At 50.6% G+C, this 12,258-nt stretch overlaps 4 protein-coding genes across 4 annotated transcripts, besides 2 other annotated features; all 4 read right to left on the bottom strand.

Moving 5' to 3' along the window:
- Positions 1-1,230: 1,230 nt before the first annotated feature.
- On the bottom strand, positions 1,231-2,928 carry An06g01720 (uncharacterized protein; the record flags this gene model as incomplete). The annotated part of the gene is made up of 4 exons (XM_001390956.3): positions 1,231-1,259; positions 1,315-2,201; positions 2,258-2,786; positions 2,859-2,928. 4 exons carry the CDS (start codon positions 2,926-2,928, stop codon positions 1,231-1,233), a joined length of 1,515 nt encoding a protein of 504 aa, XP_001390993.3.
- A 1,484-nt stretch (positions 2,929-4,412) lies between these two features.
- An06g01710 (uncharacterized protein) lies at positions 4,413-6,819 on the bottom strand (the record flags this gene model as incomplete). The annotated part of the gene is made up of 5 exons (XM_001390955.1): positions 4,413-5,089; positions 5,152-6,326; positions 6,403-6,527; positions 6,610-6,666; positions 6,742-6,819. The coding sequence occupies 5 exons, from the start codon at positions 6,817-6,819 to the stop codon at positions 4,413-4,415; spliced, it is 2,112 nt and encodes a 703-aa protein (XP_001390992.1).
- A 90-nt stretch (positions 6,820-6,909) lies between these two features.
- An06g01700 (hypothetical protein) lies at positions 6,910-8,070 on the bottom strand (the record flags this gene model as incomplete). The annotated part of the gene is made up of 4 exons (XM_059748080.1): positions 6,910-7,195; positions 7,444-7,684; positions 7,766-7,811; positions 7,909-8,070. 4 exons carry the CDS (start codon positions 8,068-8,070, stop codon positions 6,910-6,912), a joined length of 735 nt encoding a protein of 244 aa, XP_059605294.1.
- Positions 8,071-8,333: 263 nt separating this feature from the next.
- Positions 8,334-10,794, bottom strand: An06g01690 (uncharacterized protein; the record flags this gene model as incomplete). The annotated part of the gene is made up of 7 exons (XM_001390953.1): positions 8,334-8,854; positions 8,930-9,119; positions 9,173-10,075; positions 10,137-10,280; positions 10,364-10,436; positions 10,627-10,643; positions 10,738-10,794. 7 exons carry the CDS (start codon positions 10,792-10,794, stop codon positions 8,334-8,336), a joined length of 1,905 nt encoding a protein of 634 aa, XP_001390990.1.
- Positions 10,795-11,556: 762 nt separating this feature from the next.
- Positions 11,557-11,590: a sequence feature (Short protein (An06g01680, CAK48011.1) was converted to a misc_feature.).
- A 180-nt stretch (positions 11,591-11,770) lies between these two features.
- Positions 11,771-11,823: a sequence feature (Short protein (An06g01680, CAK48011.1) was converted to a misc_feature.).
- Positions 11,824-12,258: the final 435 nt, after the last annotated feature.

Here is a 12,258-nt window from a genome sequence, read left to right as displayed (position 1 = left end):
CCATTACTTAATCTAATCACTTGAGAAAAGAAAAACTTTTCTTACTTTCCCCGGCACGAAGCGAACAGACTATTACTCCGTAGTAAAATGGAGACTACTAAAACTAAGTAAGCAAACCGCCGAAGCACGGAGGAATCAAAATCCCAAGTTCAGTTCGGCACGGCACACCGCGGACGGACGTGCCAGTGCATGCCCGCCAGTGCAGATGATCTTTTTTTTTCTTGGTGCGGGCCAGCGGGCTGGCTTATCTGATTGATTAACAGGTATATTCTAGATAACCTCCCTTTTGGTGGTTTCTTTATTTGCCACGAATATTTCTAAGCGCTTGCTCGGGGTTAAGTTCCTTTTATGGTATCTTTCTATTTTTTTTTTTTTTTTTCTCTATGGTTTTATTTCAATCCTCGGGGAATTTTAAGCTCGTTTTAACTGTACGGAGTAGTAAATGCGAGGCTTGAAGGAAACTGAGAACAGGCAGAGCACTGAGTACAGTAGATAGTTGGCGCCGTTGGCTGTTGGGGATTTGGCTTTTGGCGTTTGGCGTTTGACACTACTACTAGATAAGGTAACTGACTAGTAACTAGTATGTAGTGGATCATCGTTGACTTGCTACGTGGGATCAATGAACAAGGTTGATTCTAAGTACACTTTTGCTTGTTTTCTTTTCCTTTTTCTTTTGGTCATTCTTTCTCTCCACTAATACTAAATCTTCATCTTCCATTCTATGGCTAGTTAGACTAGTTGGGGCATAAGCATAGATACCTTGTAGTTGTAGCTGTTAACTATAAGCCTCCGTTTAAGGCCTCTACCTACTCAGTATATTCTTCTTTCATACAATTTCCCACTGGTCAAGTTTAGACATCCACCCGGCTCAGTCTTCTCACATCAAGTGCATCTCAAACACACCTCCTCCCCACTTCAGTGCGTCAAATATGGAAAGTGTCAGACTCGGTTAGTAGTCGCATGGCTATCGTGTTTAGAGAAGAAAAATAGTGGAAGAAATATATGACAAGTACAGCACAGAAATCGCCCAGAAGTAGTTGATACACACGAATAACGAACCATCCAGGAAAACATCAGAGACGCCGGAGTGAGTGAGAGAGTTGTTCAGATAGATAGAAACCATATGCGCTGTCGTCATGCACGTCGTGAAGCTCGTCCACCGGCCGAGGAAGGAGGGAGTAAGGTGGTGCCTCAACAGGATGTAAGTTCGATCATTCTATATACTGTAATCTACCATTCCACGTTGAAGGACCATTCCCCTGGTTATTGCACGTCAGTATACAGAATATTATCGTAGATTCGCAAGGGGCATACCGTTTTTCAAGTTCTCTGCAGTATCGCTGAGTAGGATCACCCGGCGCTTGTTACAATACGCCGTCTTGTCCAAGATGTCGACCTTCAAATTCGCCAGCTCCGGTACGGGCTTCTCAAACATCTCACTTAGGCTCTCCACCGCCATTTCCAGATCCTTCTGGTTATCCTCGAAGATCTCCGTCAGGTTGTTGCGGGCGAGGTAGTAGGCAAAGGCATATGTCCACTTCAGCGTCTGGCGACATTGCTGGAGCGCCTGCGATGCAGTATCGAGGAACTGCACCTCAATCCACGAAAGCCCAGACTGCGACTGCAAACTCGTCATCTTCTTCTCCGTCTTTAGATACAAATCTTTGTCCAACTTGGCTGACTGCTCATGGTTGGCATATCGGTTGTAGTAGTGGAGATATCGCTCCAGCGACGCCCGGGATCGCGCCTGCGCACTTCGGGCCTCTGATCCAGATTTCTCCTCGTAGCGGTTGCAGTTATACCAGCTAGTACCGTGTTCAGACCACAGTCCCATGCACATCCAGCAGAATTCGTGCTTGCACTTGCGGCAAGTCATATGGTTGCATCCGCCATTCTTTTCGATCGTTGAGTGGCATCGAGGACACTCCTTGGTATTGGCGGAGATCCAGTTCGCCGTCTCGGAATCATCCTCGCACTTCTTAAGCCACATCCTTACCAGCAAGCAGGGTGCTGGCTGGTGATCATTTAATGTGCATCCAAAGCAGAAGTAGTGCCTACAGTCACACTGCACAGTAGGTACGATACGACGAAGGTCACGCTGCTTTACAGGGCAGTCGACCGCGTATTCACAGTTGGGAGCCGGGCACCATTTGAGGTTATCTTTATCATCGACGTATGTTCGTGTTAGAAGCGCGTTGTATCTGGAAAGCGTCAGTAACAAAGCAAGCTATCGCGAAGGATGTGCTGTAGTTCTCACCTCTCCTTAAGATCGTTTGTCACCAGAAGGCCTAATGACTTCGAGTCCACGATCATATTGCAGCTATCACTCGGGCATTCTATCCTTGCTGCTTCACCCTCCTCCCGGATCTTCTGTCTCAGATAATGGCGATAGCAATCCACACAGAAGCGGTGCCCGCAACGCATGGCATATGTCTCAAGGTCGTCCCCGTCCTCGCAGCAGATGTCGCACACAAATCCTGGTATCACTTCAGTCTTTGGCGTTCCCTCAAAATTGGTACCAAGGCCCGCCTCCTCCAGCGTCTTCTCGGGATGGTCCATGTATGACTCGATCAACTTCTCCCGGTTCCATCGTCCATATCGCAGCAGAATAGCCGACGACTCTGGTGGCAACCCAAGGATCGACGAGACCTCGTTAATCTGCAGGTTCTGTTCTCGTTCGATGTCCTCCGGGCTCAACACACTAAACTCGACCTCATAAGGCTTCCGTTTCGTCGCGATGATATCCTTATCTTTGGAGAATCCGCCGTCAAAATCGTCACCGAAATCTGTAAATGACCCAACAAGAGTAACGTCAGCAAGACCCCGATAACAAAAAGGCAGTCAACCCGATCACTCACCTTCCCCGAGACTCTCGACGTCACTTCCTTGGGTATCCAGAAAATCATCCGGGCTAGACCCGACACTCATGAAGTCCTCGTCCGACTCCATGCTGGTAGACGCCGGAGTATCGATATCCGACTCCTTCGATCGCACAGGAACCGAAAAGCTCCCAGGGGTCGCTAGGGTGTAATCGGCGTCAGGGTCCTGGTCCGCGGGCTTCTGCTTCTTGCGGGAGGATTGGCCCGAAGAGGTTGCGGTGGCGGCAGGCGAAAGGGCGACGGAAGCCTTGGTGGCGGCTGTTTGGGGTTCGTTATCTACAAGCGTCGCCGCGGCCGCCTTCCTCTTCCTCGTGAGTGGAGGCGTGGTGAAAGCGTTTCTGCCCGTGGCAAGCCGGTTTTATGTGCTGACGCGAAAAAAAGGCAGGCCTCGAGATGGGATGTCGAGACCTCTTTTTCTCGAGACAACACACAGCCCGCAGCCTACCAGAAATAGCAGGAACTTTGGAAAAAGGGGGGGTGGAGGGATGTGGAAATATCCCGATGGCAATAAGGAAGAAAACAGGGTGGTAGAAGGGGAGGGGAACAGGGCAGCACTAGCCCTCAGCCGATCGTTGCGTGGAGAGCTTAATGATGTTCATTCAACTGCTTGGGCAAAAGGGAGGGGCGGGTGTGTCACTAACAGCCGGGCGGACGTCACGGGAGGGAATCTGGTGTGGGGTCCGTTTCTGGATCGATGAACTGCAGCAGTGGATTCGATTTAGGGGAGGGAATATCAGAAAAGAATAAGGTGGATTCCGATCCGAAAATATCTTCTCAACACTGGGATCCCCTTTTTCGAGGAATGATCCAGGATGGGAAAAAGGGAATGATGTATCCCTTTATGCTCGATCGCGGCTCCAAAGTAGAGGGACTTGGCAGGGTCAACTGCAGCAGGAGCCAGGAAGGGCCCAAGTTCTAGAGGGGGAATGAACTCCACCAAAGAGCCAAACTGTGGGGAGACAGTTCAAGGAACAGGTAAAGACAGATAGAGCCGTGCACATCGAAAGGGAACTTCACAGATGTGCGGAGTAAGATAGTTCCTGGGAAAGACAACAGCTGGTCTTTCCCCCCTCACGCCTCTTAGTCAAAGTGACATGTAAATAACTGACTAACGAGTCAAGTAGTGAGCAATCGCAGGGGTGCAATGATGACAATAGTGAAGATGATGTGTGCACTGTCGTCTATCCACCTGGGACAGCCCAAGTAGTAGAAGCAATAAAGAATCACCGTGAGGATATTATTGGGAAGTTGCTGGCTGAAGCAAGGCGAGAAAAAGCGATCGCCAACAAATAATTCCATCGTCACTGATTCATGGGCATCTACTTGCTTCTTCGGGCGATACCCGTGACTTTCTGGTTGATACCTGTGATATCAGGCACCCAATACAGGCACAGCAAGACAAGCAGATCAACGCTTCATCTGCAGCTCCAGTCATGCGGGTTATGAATATAATACATTCTGAATGGGGTAACCCTTTTTGTCATTGAATTTTGGACAATTCTGCTAGTGTTTCTAGGCTATGCTCTATATCATCTACTCATCATCTTCATCTTCATCACTCTCTTCCTCCTCGCTGCTCTCCTCTTCCTCCGCATTGGCCAACCAGTCCACAAATTGCTGGGACTGGCTGCGCACTTGGCGCATTTCCTCCGTGCTGCTCGACCGCTCATCGGCCCACCATTGCTCATAAGCTTCTTCCTCCACGATCTCCAGGTCGTACAGTTCCTTGGCCGTGAACAGCATGACCGTGTCACCACGGCTGCGGTGCGCCAGATCCTGCTGCAGGAGGACCAGCAAGTCCACTTGATCGGGCTTCTCGTCGCTGTCGCGGTCGAACAGTGACCGTTCCACGATCTCCTTGTACTTGCCGAAAATCTCCCGGATGGCCTCGCTCGCTCCCTTGCCACCGTCCATCAATTGTTGGATGCGCTTCATGAACGCCGAGACCACGGCTCGTCGGACCTGGTGGTCGGAAGCATTCGCCGTCATACGCAAACTGACCAGCTCCAGTTGTACCACGTCGGATGTGACGCCATCCCGCAAGCTGTCGTAGACACTAGCCGCAGCATCGTGGACGAAGTGGTCCTGGTCCTCGTCGTCGGACATTGTAGTACTGAAACTGCCCGAACGAGACCGGCCAAATTCTGAGATCTCCGAGGAAAGCGTCGAGATAGACTCTGTAGAAAGAGAGAGGTTCGCCATATTGTAAACTGCAATGGTAAGTATTAGCCACGTATACAGCCAGGATATGGAGGGAGCAGAATGCACATACTCAAGCCAGACGAAGCATTGCTGGCCGTCTCATCTTCGTCCTCGTCATCATCATAAGGAACGTACTCATATCCCTTACCGCCTTCGCCAACAACCTCGGGCTCACTGGCCGGCACCTCATCGTCGTCCTCCCGGTAAGCTGTCGTTATACGTCTTCCGTCGCTAACCTTGACACCATCGGCGATCTCGACACCGAATGAAATCAGGGAGCCAGGCTCGATGGTACAGTTCTTGCCCACCACTGCCCGGTCAGCAACGATCGCTTGGTTGACAGTCGTTCCATCGCCGATGACTGCGCCATCCCAGATATAAGCACCGTCCAATGTGACGTTCTTGCCGATCTTGCAGTCCCGTCCGAGGACAGTGTTCTTGACCGTCGTCTTGTCCCCAATGCTGGTGCCCTGGCCGATGACCGTGCGCCGACCGATCACGCACGAGCGGGCCAGAGTCACACCCTGTTCTTGATACAGGCTTCCCTTCCGAAGCTCATAGTTGTGGCCGCGGAGCAGATTGGTGTCGGGGCACAGAGGGTACGCCCAGCGCGAAATGACATCCTTGCTGACAGCGTCGTAGGCCTTCAGATTCCGGACCCGGGCAGCGTAGTGGTCCTTAACAATATGTGTGTGAATTGTCTTTCCGTTCAACTCGTAGTCCTTCAACACACCATATAGGAACTGTTTGCGGGGCGTCTGGTAGTCGAAGCTGTCGGACCAGAGACTCAGCACATCAGGTGTGCAGATATCGATGTTGCAGTCGATCAGATCCTGGCGCAGGTCAATCTCCTGGTGTGTCGTGATGAGTTCCGCGTCAATGTTCAGGCGAGAAGATTCGGGGGAATGATGGTCGATCTCCTCGTAGTGTAGACAGCGGTCCTTGGTGGGGTCGATAACGAAGACGGGAGATACAGACGAGGACTTGGTTCGGTGGTTCCGGCCAGCCTCTCTCAAGATCATGGTCATGATGGCGTTCTTGTCCGCTTCACGACGAGCACGGTGTTTGGTTAGCGCGCCTTCGATAGGCAAGTTGCTGATAACATCACCGCTGACAACGATGAAGTCGCCCGTGATGAGATGCTTGCCATCGAGATCACGCATGACATCTCCAACAGACGTCGACGTCGACTTGAGGAAAGTCAACTGCTTGAACGGCGACGACGGCGCTCTCCATTTGGACGCACTGTGCAAAGCCTCCTGGTCAGCCCAACAACAACAATAGCATATCGCCAGCATGTCCTGTCTAAGCCCACACGTACTTGATGTATTTCTCCAGCTGATCGGAGTGCGCTCCGCCGTACAGGAAGACATCCTCCACACCGGCATTGGCGAGGAACTCAAGCGTATATTCAATCAAGGGAGTGTTCGCAAGCGGCAAGAGACACTAGATCAATCATTCTGCGTTAGCTTTCGAATTCCCCCACCATCACTTCATCCAGTCAACGCAGCAACACAATCACACATACCCTGGGCTTCTCAAGTGTGAACGGCTCGAACCTCGTCTCAAAAGTATCCGCAAGCACCTAGAACCACACGGCGCCATTAGCCCAACACCACGAACCAGCCACTTTCCCACTGCGATTCGAAAAACAACATACAACAGCCTGCAATGTCTCTTCTACCTCCTCCGTGGCATTTCCCCTCTTCGCCGCACCACCTTTTTGTTTCGGGCCCATCTATACACCAGAAGCGTTAGCAAGTCAGAAATATCCAGAATCCATCACTCCTATCAAAGAGCGCCGGGGGCACACAATTGCGCACTCACATCAGGAACGGTATGTAGATCGACCGATGAGTAATTTCTCAAAAACCCCCACCTCAATCACAAAGAGACTCAGATACAGTGTAGGTCCAAGAATTTCAGAAAGAATCAGTAACAGGGGAAAGTGGGAAAGATATTGCAGGTGCAAAAAGTCACCTAGCACAATAGGCACAATCAGACAGCAACAATGAATAGGTTCGCCCAGGGCGCGTTCAACTCGCAAAATCTCCGCCAAGCCCGGCGCCGTCGGGCGGAGGAAGTCAGAGTCACGCTTCTTCTCTTCATCCCACCTGGCGGCCTGTTTGTCCTGTTTGTTTGTCTACTCCTACTTTGAAGACCCCCCACCTCACCTCGGCTGCTTCCCCTGGTCACCTAGCACGTGATATGTGCTTCACGTGACAAAGAGCCGTTGCAGAAGGGGGAACAGCCACAGTGGCTTAGCGAGTGCTGGGGTTCCAGAGTCCAGAACACCATCGAAGGCCTGGGCCCTCATGGACTCGAAGGAATATCCCTTGTTCAGGGACCGACGGTCTAGAACCTTATCTGTCGTGGATAAAGCTGATGAACGCCAGATCGGAGGTGTATCCTGCTTGGAGGGATCGGGTGGGCAGATCGGTTAGCTTGGGTCGCATGATGACGATGATGGTGGTGCTGATGATGCTCCCCTCCGCTCAACTGGTGGAGGGCCACCAATTCAACCTCCGGGGCTGGTGTGGGAAAGTGGTGGGCGCCTGCAACGTCATATTCCAAATCGCACTTGGTTACTAGACCTAACTGTGCTGAGCGTGAAATAGTCTCTATGTGGTTGGAAATGATGGGAGTTAATAATAGATTTTGAATTTGACTCTATAGACTCCTACCTCCTGACCCAACAACCCTGCTGTTGAGCATCAGATGCTTAGCTAACTATTTGACCCACAGCAAATTGACCTTCCACGTAACGACAGAGAATGGTTCCAAAGCGCCCCAACAAATGGAATATCAGGTCCAGAATGACGCGTACAATAGACACTACATGCTGCCAGCCCAAGGTCCTGCTGCCAAAACCAAGGTATCTGGATGCCATACTCCGAGTATCAGTATTTTTCGACTGCATCGGCCATCCAGTCAGTAGAAACGAAAGCAACGCAACAGTTTGCCGCAAAACGATTCGCAACCTATGCATATAAATAACACGCGCCTCCAACACCGGGATATATCGAGCAACGTCTGGAAAATAACACAGAAGCAGTACAACTCCCCGAGACAACAGTATCGTACGGCTAAGACTTCATCACGAGAAGAACAACAGAAATCGTAAGGTGGAGAGGCGTAGCAGTAGTGAGGTGAGAGATGCCAAAAGGCGGGTGTGAAAGGAAATTGGAAAAAAGGTCATCGTTCGTCTGGTGTAGGGCGAGATGAGAAGGGGCAACTTGAAAGACCCTCCATCTAGCCCGTTCGTGCAGCTTGCATGGGGTTCACCATTGGCTGCGGTTGATGAGCGTACATGCGTGGCCGTTTGGCCATATTGGGGTTTTCGGTAGCACTCGACATTTCCGAAAGCTGTCGCCGAGGTGGTTGCGGCCTGACTGCCGCAGGCGCCGTAGTAGCAAGCGCCACCGCGGGTGCGGGATACTGAACTCCGTTCTGATCTACAGCATATGCAGCCGCAGCAGGGGCGGTGGGTACATATTGGCTTTGGACTTGCGGGACGTTAGGAGCCACGGCAGTCATGCCTGGAAACTGGCCGGGTGATTGCCAAGCAGTCATCGATGTTGCTGGCGACTGCCCAGGAGAGCTGTCCTCCTTGACTGACTGGGCGGCCGAGCTTTGCGCGGCCATCGTTACGGCTGCTGCGGATTGAGGAGCCTCTATGCTCTGCGGCATCGTCTTCAGGTGAACCAAGTGTTTCTCAAGCATATCGAGAAGACTCTTTCTTGTGAAAGGTTTTGGAAGGACATCATCCATTCCTATAAATTGTGTTAGTCACTAAAATAGCAATAGAGAGTGACCGTACGAAGAAGTTTCAGGGGTGGCGGGCATACCATGTTGGAAGTAGAGCTGGATATCGTCACTGCGGATGTTGGAAGTCATGGCGATGATAGGGGTCCTGTCGAATTGGCGAATAAGGTGGCAAGCAGAAACACCATCCAAATTGGGCATGATAATGTCCATGAGAATAAGGTCATATTTGGAACCATCCTGGATCTTATTCACCGCTTCCAGGCCATCAAACTGCAGCTATGTCAGTCGGGCGGAATCCGAGCAACCCGAAAGGGATAACATACCGCGGTATCAATCAGACATGAGAAAGAATACAGGAATTTGCCGCCAATTTGACGACATGTCGCATCGTCCTCCACTAGCAGGATATGGGGGCTGCGTACCCAACCGGGATCGACATTTGCGCTCTTTTTCCGGTTGTCGGGGAATTGCCGTCGAGATTCGTCAATCTCTTGTTTGGGAGGCATCGGATACGGGACGTTGTTAACATGTTCACTGTACATAGGATCGATTCCGTTGGTGGCGCCCACTGGGTAGACGACGGGCTCGATCTCTCCGTTCATCTTGGAATAGACCATAGCAGTATTCGCACTTGCGTCGGCAGCAGATGGCCGCGCGACACCATTTCGGGGAGCGGTCTCCAGAGCAGGCGTAGGAACCACAGCGGTAGTTTTCGGTGGCTCGCCCATCGACTCTAGACCCCCTAGGTTGAACTGGATTTCGGCGTTCATATCATTCAGGAGCTTCGAGGCATGCTGCAAGGGCGACGAGGGCTCGTCGTCCATGGATGCGACCTGTGAAGGGCTCAGTGTCGAGCCTGCTTGACCCTGGGCTTGGAAAGGCACGGCAGCCGCTTTGCTGTCGCGCCTCTGGCGGGCATCAACAGAGAGCAGGTAAGTCATCACCTGGTGGATGACATTTTCATGGTTGAGGATGGTCTTTTGCACCCTCATAACTTCCTGCATCATGAGTTGGTGATCGACACTGAGCCGTGTGTGTCGCTCGTGTAATTGATGAATCTGTTGTTGTTGAGCCACTATTTGCTGGTTCAGCAGATCTATTTGTTGTGTCGGGACCGAGTCTTCGTTGCTCTGAGTCTGTTTGCGCGGAGCCGGGGCCTTCCGTCGAATATTATCGAGGGACTCTTTGCTGTTCGCTCTAAATTCAGGATGTTTGAACTCCCAGGCCTGAAGAGCCAATACAGTTAACACCTATCGCATCGACTGCTACCAAGCGCAGATTGCTTACGTTTTGGCCGTATGGCGACTGTCCGTTTTCCTCGTTGTTCTGTCTCACTTTGTGGAAGTCGTACTTGTTCAGCTGTCGCACGAAACTGGCAAAGTTGCTGTGTTTGAAGTGCTTCGGAAGGATGGTCTTGGTAAATTTTTCGCACTGAATGCAGTTTTTGGTCAGCCTCGAGGATTGCGACCGCAGAAAGGAGGAGGGGGGTGGGAGATGCGAAGAGAGCGCCGTACCTCCAAGACCACAAAACTGTCTCCTTCGTCACCCCATCGCACGATTTCCGCGTACGATGGGTCTTCGAGCATCCTTTGCGAAGAGTATTAGTACGCATGATCAGGTCGATATTATGCAAAGCATCGCTAAGTTTGATCAGGGCGCAGCGACAACCGGACAGCGAGAGCCCGGGGGAGTCGAGGATGTGAACCCGGCGGACGAGGAACCGGAGTGATGAAGCGCAGGCAAGGTACAGGGGAATAGTAAAAGAGGAAGAACTCACTTGTAGAGTTTTCGTACCTAACCATCGTGTTAGCAAAGTGAAGTATAGTCGCATAGAAAAATAACAGCGATCATGAGGTTCACAACGGTCGCTATCGAGGGCGACACTTACAAAATCGCTGGAGTTGCCCGCGGGGGCGGCGCTGGTCGAGGTCTGGCCACCGTCCATCGTGGGCTAGATGGGTCGCGACCGATCGAACAAGCAACAGGCTCAACAAGTCGCAAGGCGAGAAACGGGCGGAGGGACGGGAAAGAAGAAAAACCAGCCAGTCGTCAAATTAATGCGGGTGGCGAAGGGAAGAAGGAAAAAGGGGGGGGAACTGATAGATAGGAATAGAATAATGAACTGACAAGAAGAAGAAGAGGACGAAAGAAAAGAAGAGGAATGGAGGGAAAGAAAGAAAAAGACGAGCGAAGGTAGTAGTCGTGGTCGAGAGATGGTGGTGGTGGTAGGCAAGTTTAGTTTAGTGAGTTAGACTGTGTTAGTGAGTAGGAGGAATGGGGATTAATTAGTCAATGCCGTTCGGGTTTAGTTCCAGTCCCTCCTTTTGGTGGAGCCTGATATTTTTTGGGGGATTTTATTCTTTTCTTGTCTTGTTGCCCTTTTCCTTTAAAAGAAGGGAGAGAAAAGAAAATAATGGGGGAGAAGAAAAAAGAAAGGAAGAAAAAAAAAAGAAAATATTAGTCAAATCAAATAACATCAATTAAAACAAAATAATCATCAGTCAACGGTCGGTTAGATTAGGTAGCAGAGAGAGAGAGAGAGAAAGAGAGAAATACCGAGGGGCTTGTCTTTTCCCCCCTCTCTGTCTGCTGCTGCTGTTGCTGCTGGCTGAGTTGGGGGTGGATTAGAGAAAGGCAGGCGTGTGGGTAAGTTGGTTCTGTAATTTGCTTTCCATGGCTCACTCTCATTTGGCAATCAGGTTCACGTTCACCCAACCCAGCAAAGTTTCTTCTTGTAGTATCTACAGTAGTTAAATGTATGAAGTAGCAGTGGTAGTAGTGGTATTGTTATCGACGCATCTCCAATTGCCCCAAGTGGGTTTTCCGTCTTCCCCCCCGAGTACGTGGTCACTAGCCACAACTTCCAACCCACCGTTGGGTTGTCATTTCTCTGTCCCTTTACCCCTTCCGGTTAATCTTACTTGACTATGGGGGGAGGTTCAATTTCTCTAGTTTCTACTTGTCCTCCAGGCATTTTGAATGTGAATTCTCCGTTTGACGGGTATCTTGCGGCTGTTTCTATGCAGGACTTGTCTCTAATTCTGGGGGGATGACCTCACGCAAGGAGATCCATAGGAGGGGTAGAGGGAAAATTCTTAATGCTGAGCCAACGAAGACTAACACTAGTAACTAAATCTCTAGACCCCCGGGGTCTAACTAATGGGGAGAGACAACTCAATATTGTTCACCAAGAAATTACAATCCCCCCCCCTCCTTTTAAACTTTCCAAGCATACATATAAAGTATAGGGCGAAGAAGGAACGGTAGAAGAAAAAGAAAGGGAATAATAAATCAAATAGGTAAGTTTTGAACACTGAACAAGAAAAAAAGGGTAAATAAATTTGAAAATACAGAAGAAGAATATCCATTACCCAAAATCAAATGCACAAGGCACCAAGTAAGGAAGGCA

The sequence above is a fragment of the Aspergillus niger genome (assembly GCF_000002855.4).
Source record: "Aspergillus niger supercontig An06".
In the NCBI taxonomy this organism is placed as follows: Eukaryota; Fungi; Ascomycota; class Eurotiomycetes; order Eurotiales; family Aspergillaceae; genus Aspergillus; species Aspergillus niger.
This window is presented reverse-complemented; position numbering and strand designations above follow the sequence as displayed.